The sequence below is a fragment of the Coturnix japonica genome, unplaced genomic scaffold (genome assembly GCF_054131305.1).
Source record: "Coturnix japonica strain WE unplaced genomic scaffold, WE-NBRP24 Scf039, whole genome shotgun sequence".
Classification (NCBI taxonomy): Eukaryota; Metazoa; Chordata; class Aves; order Galliformes; family Phasianidae; genus Coturnix; species Coturnix japonica.
In genome coordinates this window covers 1,425,948-1,436,326 of record NW_028188942.1, presented here as the reverse complement: position 1 = coordinate 1,436,326, position 10,379 = coordinate 1,425,948, and the positions used below count along the sequence as shown (strand labels likewise).

The following is a 10,379-nucleotide window of genomic DNA, read 5'->3' as shown; positions in this document are numbered from 1 at the left end:
CAGAAGCGAGTTCCCCTTTTGTTTTGGGACTGAGGTTTAGGTGGAACAAGTGACAGGTGGGAAGCTTAGTGTGGGAAGTGTGATGCTATCCCACCATCCCACACTGCCAGGAGCAGGTAGGAAATGAGTGCAGTTATTTCCAACGTGGGGGTGAACAGGGCAGTCAGTTCACCTCTCCAAAGAGGTTTTGTCTGACAGTGAGTGTGATCCTTCTGTATCATGTACTTTGAAGGTGACGACGGCCACATTTGGTCAGTCCTTGTAGAAGCCATGTTTAGATTACACTTTGGTGGGGATGTGGACATGGGGGAATGGGTGGTTTCATTGACATGAGAGAACAGGCAGTGATGCTGTGAAACCAGATGGATGATGCTCAGCCTGGCCATGTGCCTCAGAGCTCTTTGCTCAAGGAAGCCAAGTGTAGTTGTGGGGTTGCTCTCAAGAGCACAGTTTGGTAGGGATGAGTTGGTGGCTGGACTAGATGACCTTAGTGGTCTTTTCCAGCCTTAGTGACTCTGTGGTTCTCTGCTTCAGGAAAGAGCTACTCGCTGACTTACACACGTGTCCAAGTCAAGGATGCAGCAGAAATAAAATCTGTAGCAGAAAAGGCAGAATCTCGTGAATCTTGTGCCCATCTTAAAGTTAAAGGTAATTATGCTTCTGATGATGATTTTGATTAAATTATCTTATGTTATAAACGAGCTAACATCCTTTGCTTTAATGTCAAGGAAGTTAAACACCACCAGGGCCTTTCACAGAAATAAAAACTCCTACCTACCTACCTTTCTGCCCACAAAACATCCAGCTTCTCTTTTGGAATTTACTTTTGCAAAGTAAGATGGATTATTTTCTTAGGAGGTTGATTTTCTACGTTTAGACTTCAGATTTGTGTTTGAACGTTGAGGGATAAAAAACATAGCTTGACCTTTTCTTCATTTTCTCTTGCTGTTTGAAAAGAACACAGGGTTTTGGTTTTTTTTTTAATATATACAATGTCAGGGTATATATATGATGTTAAGTGTGATAAAGAAAAGGGAGACATTTGAGTTAGCACACTACTCAAGAGTTCAGTCCCCAGCTTTGCCACTGTTACCATTATAAGGGCAAGAAAATCCTGGAAAATGAATTTCTCCTAAGTAGAGTCATTACATTTGAGCTACAGAGACCTTTACTAGGTGAAAACTTGTTGTTCAGAGCTAAGTTGCTGTATTTAACCAAAGTAATTATCAATGTCCTTGTTTCAATGAACCTCTTTTCCATTTCGTAATGCGAGGAGTTTGATATTGGGATGGGAAGGTCATGGTTTGATTTAGATGTTGGACTGGGAATCAGAAGATCTCGGCTCTTTTCAGGTTGTCAATCTTATTGTCTGACTTCTTAACAACATTCTTTTCTTTCTATTATTTTTTAATGGTGTTTCAAGGCATTCTGAGCTGATAGGTGTAGTGTTCATGTGCAGTAATGCTGACGTGAGTAAGTGGGGTGATAATGTAAGGGTTTTTTACATTCCTTCTAAATCTCTGCTTTCTCTTGTTCCATCCTTCTTAAAGAGCAATCCATTAATCTAGTAAAGGAGCTGTGTGATGAGGATGTGACTGAGCCTGAAAAAGCCAAATTTGAATGCGAGATATCCATTCCTTCTGTGAAACCTCCCAAGTGGTATCTACGTGGGGAAGTCTTACAGGCTGGCAGAAACTTGATTATGCAGCAAGAAGGCACCATCCACCAGCTTGCCATAGTGATAACCACCACTGATATGACAAGCACCATTCAGTTCTCAATTGGCAAATCCAAATCCACAGCCAATCTGCTTGTCAGAGGTAACATATCCAGGCTTTGAAAACACTGCACTGTGCAAAGATCTGTTTGAATAGCTGTGATGTGCTTACTATTCAGATCTACAGAGCTGAGGTTTTGTCCTTGGCTATACCAAAGAAGTCAAATCAGGTGAAATTAATTGTATTTCTGAACTAGACAAGGTTAAGTTTGGTAGCACCTAAATTTGATGCAGTTTGTCATTGATTTCATCTGAAAGAAACTTGCAGGCTTTTTATCTGCTGTTGTCCCCAGCATTAGAGTCTCCATTCACACCCTAAAGTACTTGTTATATTTTCAACTCACTCTTATTTGAATAAAAGCCTCAACAATTGGGAGCAATTTAATAAGCACAGAACAAGAGCTGGACCTTGCATTTGGTAGATAATATACAGTATTACTTTATAGAAATGTAGTCAATGGCATTCCCTATAGACAATCGTTTGTTTTATCTTTAGAGTCGTTCAAAGAACCATTGTGAACATGACATTAATTGGAATGGAATACACGCAAGAGACTTTCCTCTTCTTCCAATTGTCCTCATCCTTTCTTCTCTTCCACCCCTGCTTTGCAGATTACCATATAGAAATCACCAGGAAGTTGGAGGACAAGACAGCTTTGGAACGTCATTCTGTCATCCTGTCCTGTGACTTCAGGCCTTCTCCAAAGGTTGTGAAATGGTTCAAAGGCCACACACTCATCAAGCCCTCTGAGAAGTACAAGATCAAGAGGGATAAGCATTCAGCAGAGCTCAAGATTCTGAAGCTGAAGCCCGATGATGCTGGTGTGTACAAGTGCAAGGAATTGCAGAGACTGAGGCCACACTGACAGCTGAAGGTATGAGCAGGGGGGGTGGTCTCTTACATGTCCTATTTCACCTCAGATTTCTCTTCTTGGGGTTGATTTCTGCCGTTCTCCCCTGCTAACTTTATAAATGTATAATCTTCACTGAGAAGATTACACAAAGATCATCTAGTCCAAACATTCTAACACATCCCAGTATGATTTATAGTAACAGTGGTAACAGTTCACCTTGTTTCCCCACAGCCCGCAATGTAGAAGTGACGAAGCACCTGCAGGATGTGGAAATTGAAGAAGAGAGCTCTGCTGTCTTCTCCTGCGAGCTGTCCCATGATGACGAGGATGTGGAATGGTTCCTGAATGGCAGCCTCCTTTACACCAACAATTACAATGACATCAAGAACGTTGGCAATTGCTGCACACTGACAATGAAGCAGGTTAAGCCTGAGGATGCTGGCACAGTGACAGTGAAGTCAGACAAGGTGTCAGAAAGCGCACCTGAAGGTGATAGGTGGGTCTGATCACAGCCCTCCTGGATGTAAGAGATGCTAAGGAGCTCCAGTTCATTCTATTGTGCAGCAGTCCTGCTTCTAAAGCTGACCTCTCTGGGGTGACAAGTCATCAGAGGCTTTCTTCCAGTGGAAGGTTCCATTGCAGCAGATATCAACGAAGGAGGATGGTTTTGGTGTCCTGCCAAAGCATTGCATTGCTTTTTATCATCATTTTATTTAGCACAAGGAGAGTTACAAGAGCAGTTTCTTTTACTGCTTCAGTAACATGCAGTGTCAATGCTGTTGTCTCCAAGGATTTATGACTGCAGGGAGAGATCATTCAGTGTGTGTTTTGCCTCTGGGATGACTAATGACCAGGCTGTGAGCAACCTGATCTAGCTGTGAATGTCCCTTTTTATTGCAGGGGAGCTGGGCTAGATGGCCTTTAAGGGTCTCTTCCAATTCTAAGGGTACTGTGATTCTAATCTGCTCTCCCCAGCAATTAAGTTCTTTTACTCTATGCGCTCAGAGTTTGAAGGATTTCCTCTTTCTCCTTTCTTTTGCATTTGGTGGAAGTTTTTTCCCCAGTATAAACATCTGATGTGTGAAATAGAAGATAGATAAAAGGAGTCAATAAAACAGGAAAATCAAAAGTGTTCAGCATCTTATCCTCTTAATCCTGTGGCCTGCTGTATGAGCTGTGCTCCGTGTGAGGGCAATGCCAGCTCTCCAGCTTTAGAAGAGCTGCATCCCAATTACTTCATATGATATCAGTCCCACCCACCGGCAATGCAGGCTGTCCCTCCTGTTCCCTGTATTCTCCTACTGATTAGTTCAGAATTCCATAAAGTGCATTCAGTCAACACACATGAAACCGCTTTAGGTTCTATATTGGTGTTGTCAGTACTGGTAAAGATTTATTTATCCCTCTTTAAAAATCTGAAAGCAACTGGAAATGTCTCAACTACTGTATCACATTGTTCTGTTTTGCCCTTTTAATTGCAGAGAAGCCTGCTGTCTTCATGAAGTCCTTGGATGATGTTTTTGGTGAGGAGCGGGGTGTGATTAAATTGGAATGCGAAGTCTCTAAAGAGAAGGTCAAACCAGTGTGGAAGAAGGACAGTGTTCTGCTCACTTCTGGCAACAAGTATGAGCTGGTACAGTCTGGGAAGACCCTATATCCCCTTATCCATGACTTCGAGAAGTCAGATGCAGGTTTCTATACCTGTGATATTGTCCGTGATGTTGCCAAGTCAAAGGTCGGCATTCAGGGTAAGTACTGTGGAAAGTAAAGGAGTGCTGAAAGCACATTCAGTGTGGTCACTATGTCTTACACCTATTCCCCCGTGAGCCTTAATAGTTTCTACAATAGAACTGTATTTCTGCAATTTAGCACAGTGATGTCTGGAAAATTCCCATTGCTTTTGATGTGAATGTATCTCATTTTGCCATGAAAATCACCAAACACATCAAGAATGTCCTGGAAATATTTCCTTTCTAAACATCCCTAAAATGGAGAAATGGTTTGAACACCAGTAGGGGTAGGATGGTAACAAATTAGCTAATAGAAACATTTAATTTCTTGTCGTAGGCAAAACCCTTTTTCTCACGCAGCATCCTAGAGTTGTCCTCTCTGTTAGGTTGTTCCCTCTGTAGCTCATTGAATCTTCATTGTGCTCCATGGACTGAGCTGCTCTAATTGTAGTTCTTCCAGAGCAAAGACAAGAGATTCATGTCTCTTTTTTTTTTTTATAGCTTTCTGGTAATTCTGAGTGGAGAATGTCTTAGAGAATACATCAGTAAGGAATGCAGCCATGTTCTGCAAATCCGAAGTTAAAACACCAGTACTGCTACTCATGTCAGTCACAGATGCCTTTTCTCCATATAAACCTCATACTAACGTATCTCTTACCTTCCAGAGCTGAATAGTGGCATTACCAAACGGCTGAAAACCACTGAAATCCAGGAGGGAGAAGATTGTACTTTTGAATGCATTCTGTCCCATGAAAGCATTGATGAGTTCAACTGGACACTGAATGGAAGCAGAGTGAAAAATGGTGGGCGATTTAAAGCTTCTAACGTGAGTCGGAAATATACTCTCATTATCAAAAGTGTGACTCCTACTGATGCTGGGGAAGTCGTTTTTACTGCCCGTGGTCTAACCTCCAAAGCCTCTCTGTCTGTGAAAGGTAATGAGATGGGAGAGATTCTGGGGTCTGATTCCTTCAACTGTCTTCTGATAAGATTGTCGTGAGAGCTAACTCATAATATGGTTAAAGTGAATAGCAACCTTCTACTTGAACCTTGAAGCACTGAGAATTTCTCTTAAAAATAAGTAAAAGGACAAAACGTTTTACACAAATGTGAGAACTACCCAAAGCACTGGGGTAGTGTTGGAAATGGGCATCTCACTACAGCTTGTTCCATTAACAGTAAATCAGGAATGATCTGTTGAGGGAACTGTGGGAGCAAATATCCTCTAAGTATAAGCTGAAGGGATGGCCTTCACATCATCTAGCTGTACAACAAATTCCTATCTAGAGCATGTGCATCTGAGAGCATCATCCGAGGCTCCCAGTGTGATGAGTGGAGAGAAGAGAGAGGCAGTTTTCAGACATGGTTCATCATCCTCAATTGGGTAGATTTAAGAGAGAATAAATGCTGCCTGGAATTCTATTGTCTGTACTTTGCAGATTACTGCTGGCTGTAGGATGGCGTCTGTTGCAAGTGCCTCTCTAACTTATCTCCAGCATGTAGATGCATGTATTTTGAGAGAGGCATCCTACCCTAAGTGTATGTTACTCAAAAAGCAATGTTTTCTTCCAGGAAAACCTACTGAGGTTTCAAAACAGCTGGAGGATAAGACAGCAGCAGCAGGGCAGGACATCAGCCTGAGCTGTGAGCTGTCAAAGCCGGATTTGAACATCAGGTGGTACAAGGATGGCAAAGCAATCAGAAAAAGCCAGAAGTACGACTTGCAGCAGGAGGGAAGGAACTGGGGCCATTCTGATCATCCATGACTCTACTGCCAAGGACAGTGGGGAGTACCCCTGTGAGACAGAGGACTCCATAACAAAAGCCAGGGTCACTGTGCAAGGTGAGTTGAAAAGCACACTGGGGATGGCATGTAGAGAAGTCGAGGTAAATATCTGCAGCCTGTGGGTGATGTTTTTCTCTTCTGTTTCCTTGAGCAGGATCAATTCTTAGTTTTCAGAAAATATGATGGATTAAAATCTTCCAGATTATTTTAAGGAAAAACCGAATGATTCTCCAGTGCGATGTGGATCTGGGCAGCCTGGTCTGGTGGTTGGTGGCCCCTTGACAGGGGGTTTAAAACTAGATACTCTTTGAGGTCCTTTCCTACTCAGGCCACTCTATGATTCTGTGATCATTCTATGGTTCTATGATCTTGGTTGTTAGTGAGCCAAGAAAAGATGGCAATCTGAATTAGTCTATATTGAATATGTGTAATCAAAACTATATGCAGTTTATCAGATGAGATCCTACCAGCGCATGTATAATGGTATTGAACTTTCCAGATATCTACTGGAATTATCAAACCTATGTAAATGGGTGGACTCTGTGGACTTCTTAGATTCTTTGCATCTCTATGTGATGTTCTAGAAGTGAGGGCAAAGGAGATTCAGGCCACCTCTGTATGCTTGAGACTTGTTCGGGTAACAAATCCCTTTGTCCCACACCCTCATCCCCCTCTTTTCCTTCCAGAAAAACCTAATTACTTTATCAAGGAACTTTCAGATCTGAAAACTGAAGAAAGTGGAACTACAATTTTTTCATTTCAGTGCGAGAAATGCTCATACACCGTCATATGGAGGAAAGGCATTGCTGAGCTCAGGCCTGGCAGGAAATACGAGATGGCACAGAAAGGACGAGACCTGCAGCTGAGCATAAGAAATCTGGAGGAAAGTGACAGTGACGTGTACACCTGTGACATTGGTGATGCCCAGTCCAGAGCCAAGCTGGTTGTACAAGGTATGTGTGAGAGCCATATGACTGCGCATCCTGTTTCTCCACTCCCAAGACATTATCCTGGTAGAATTTGTACATTTATGGCAGGTCTTTGGGGCTGCAGCTGTCTGGCCTGAATAGCGGTTCACAAGCCATGCACAGAGCGAGCTGCATGGAAAGGGAAAGAACTACCAACTAGAGCAGTGCCATTGAGAACTTTATGTATCATTTAAAAACCAAAAATGCTGATGTACGGTGAGGCTGGTGACCCAGAAATCAGTGTGAACTTTCTATCTCTGACCTTTCTGAGTTAAAAATAGTTCTCTAAAGTTCTAGGCAAAAATTCCCTGATGCAGCATTCTGGGTAGTTGTCACGGTTTAAACAAAAATTTACCTGTGTTCGTGACAGGGGGGCCACAGGCAAGCGAGGTGCTAGAAGGAGCTGAACCTCAGTCCCAGCTACTTCAGAAGCAGCCCGAACCCCCTCATACACGGCTAAGATCTCCTTCTCAGTTTAAGCATAGCGCTCCTCAGACCCTTTATATGCTCGACTCCAAAATCCCAGGGGTCGGCCTTGGGTCTCTCCTGAAGCTCTTTGCCACAAACTCCAAGAGGGACCTTTCTCTCCAGCAGCAGTGTAGATTATGTTTTTCACATCCTGTCCCGTCCGTACTGGCCCCAAGGCCACGGCATGGGCTATCTCTTGTTTTATCTGCTCAAAAGCCTGCTGCTGCTTAGGACCCCATGAGAAATTATTCTTCTTCCACGTTACCTGATAGAGGGGGCTCACTATGTGGCTGTAGTTTGGGACATGCATTCTCCAAAAGCCCACTACTCCCAGGAAAGATTGGGTCTCTGTCTTGTTGGTGGGCAGAGACATAGCAGTGATTTTGTCAGTCACATCTGCTGGGATGTGTCGATGCCCATCTTGCCATTTTACACCTAAAAACTGGATTTCCTGGGCAGGCCCCTTCACCTTGCTGCGCTTAATGGGAAAACCAGCTTGCAAAAGAATTTGGATTATCTGTTTTCCTTTCTTGAAAACCTCTGCTGCTGTATGGCCCCACACGACAATATCATCAATATACTGCAAGTGTTCAGGAGCATTACCCCGTTCCAAGACAGCTTGGATCAACCAATGGAAATGGTTGGGCTGTGCTTCCACCCTTGAGGTAAACAGTTCCAGGTATACTGAACAGCTCTCCAGGTAAAAGCAAACTGTGACCTACATTTTGCAGCCAATGGGATGGGAAAGTAGGCATTAGCAATGTCAATGATGGCAAACCACCTTGCTTCTTTTGACTCCAGTTCATACTGGAGTTCTATCATGTCTGGTACAGCAGCACTCAATGGAGGTGTGAATTCATTCAGGCCACGGTAATCCAGCGTCAGCCTCCATTCTCCATTGGCTTTACGCACTGGCCATATGGGGCTGTTAAAAGGCGAGTGAGTTTTGCTAATCAATCCCTGATTCTCTAATTGGCGAATTAGCTTGTGAATGAGGAGCAATGAGTCCCTATTGGTGCGGAACTGCTGTCTTGTACCACTTTGGTGGCAATTGGTACCACTTGGTCTTTTACCTGGAGCAACCCCACAGCAGAAGGATCATCTGACAGACCAGGTAAAGCTGACAGCTGCTTAACACAGTTTGTGTTAACAGCAGCTATCCCAAAGGCCCATCGATAGCCCTTGGGATCCTTAAAATATCTCATCCTAAGGTCATCAATACCCAAAATACATGGAGCCTCTGGACCAGTCACAGTAGGGTGTTTTTGCCAGTTTTTACCATTGAGGCTTATTTCGGCCTCCAACATAGTCAATTCTTGGGAACCCCCAGTCACTCCATGGATCTATATTGGTTGTGTCCCTTGGTGACTTGAGGGCATTAGGGTGCATTGTGCGCCAGTGTCCACCAAGGCTTTATATTTCTGTGGTTGAGATGTGCCAGGCCACCTAATCCACACAGCCCAGTATACTCTATTGTCCCTTTCCCCGCCCAGGCTGTAGTCAGGGCCCCTCTATTGGTTACCTCGATGGCTTGCAGCAACTGGAACTTCCCCCCTTTTGGGGCATGTAGCCCTGTCTTTCATGTCTCATGTCCAGTTCCACATGTTGTTTGAAGCACCATCTTAGAGGCAGCCTTTATTTCTCCAGCCCACCACTCTCTTGTACCACGAGAGCTCTCCTGCTTCTCGCTGTGATGTGAGACCAAATGGAAGGCCCTGCAGAAGTCTGGGTAGGTGATGTCAGTTGCTGTTCCTTTCCCCAACTGGTGCTGGGAAAAGCAGGGAATGGGACTGGGAGACATCCCGGCGGTGGGATCCTGCCTAAGCAGAACTGAATGGCTGTTCTGATCCATGTATTTTAACCTGAGTGAATCTGAAACTAATGAGGGAGGTGAGGGACCTGTGGGAAGAAAATGTATGTGCCGCAGTTTGTGGTGCAAGGTGTTCTAGGAGCTGCTGGTAACAGTGCCCAGAAGTCTTCCTTTTTTGACGGGGAGAGGATTAACAAGGTTATTTTAATGAATCTATTTCCTTTCTGTTCATCTTTCATACTACCTCTCAAAAAACTGTCTGTGGATTCTGTCATAGTTTTGTGCTGTTGCTGTCAATATTCTACATCATAACATCATGTGCAGTATGAATCATTAATTGAGGGTATAAATAGTGGAATCATGTACAAAGGAAAAAGGGTTAAAGAGAAAGTAAATTTATGTGTGGATTCTATGCATTCTCAAGTAGTAGTTCTTGCTAAAGAGAATTCGTGTGCACTCTGTGCTTTCATCTGCACAAAGGATCTTGTAATCATCTCTGTCTGTGTTTCTTTTAGACCCAGAGATGGAGCAGAGAGGAACACAGACTTGGGTGGATCTTCATTCAGGAGCAGGGACACGTCATGCTCATCTGAGGTGTCTGGCTGACAACAAGAGCAGAGAGGTAATTTTCATAGGGTCGCGTGCCCATTTTATTTTTTTTTTTCATTCATGATGCATAGAGGCGTTCCCAAGACAAAGTGAGCATTTCTCAACTGGACTTTCTAGAAATGAGCTAGGCAGTGAAAATGGGTTTGAAGCATTCCTAAGAGCCCCGCAAGAGAATGCTGAGAGTTAATCTGGCACCTTCCATTGGAAACGTCCGTTGTCTGTCAGCTCTTCAGCTGTGCCCTAACACCTCCCATTGCGCTGCCACACCAGGATAGAATTCCAAGCCCACACTGAGTCCTGGAATGTTGTGGTGCCGTGTTGGAATCAGATGTGACCACGTGGTCTTGGCTCCCCGCCTTGTGGGGGGTCATGGTGGA

At 43.9% G+C, this 10,379-nt stretch overlaps 1 protein-coding gene and 1 long non-coding RNA gene across 3 annotated transcripts; both read left to right on the top strand.

Moving 5' to 3' along the window:
- The first annotated feature begins 3,476 nt into the window (after positions 1-3,476).
- LOC146753158 (obscurin-like) lies at positions 3,477-5,361 on the top strand. The gene is made up of 2 exons (XM_085530806.1): positions 3,477-4,379; positions 5,027-5,361. Exons 1-2 carry the CDS (start codon positions 4,130-4,132, stop codon positions 5,359-5,361), a joined length of 585 nt encoding a protein of 194 aa, XP_085386932.1. The 5' UTR covers positions 3,477-4,129.
- A 572-nt stretch (positions 5,362-5,933) lies between these two features.
- Positions 5,934-10,015, top strand: LOC146753157 (uncharacterized). Of its 2 annotated transcripts, XR_014940142.1 has the most exons (4): positions 5,934-6,204; positions 6,911-7,100; positions 9,231-9,312; positions 9,909-10,015. It is a non-coding gene; the product is annotated as an uncharacterized LOC146753157 (long non-coding RNA). The 2 variants fall into 2 exon arrangements; XR_014940141.1 differs by lacking the exon at positions 5,934-6,204 and having other exon boundaries at positions 6,619-7,100.
- Positions 10,016-10,379: the final 364 nt, after the last annotated feature.

What these genes read in the sequence shown, in the direction of transcription:
- LOC146753158 (XM_085530806.1), top strand. Translation starts at nt 4,130, where the DNA reads ATGAAGTCCTTGGATGATGTTTTTGGTGAGGAGCGGGGTGTGATTAAA. An exon ending in GTCAAAGGTCGGCATTCAGG is followed by an intron (nt 4,380 to 5,026) that starts GTAAGTACTGTG and finishes CTTACCTTCCAG; the next exon opens with AGCTGAATAGTGGCATTACC.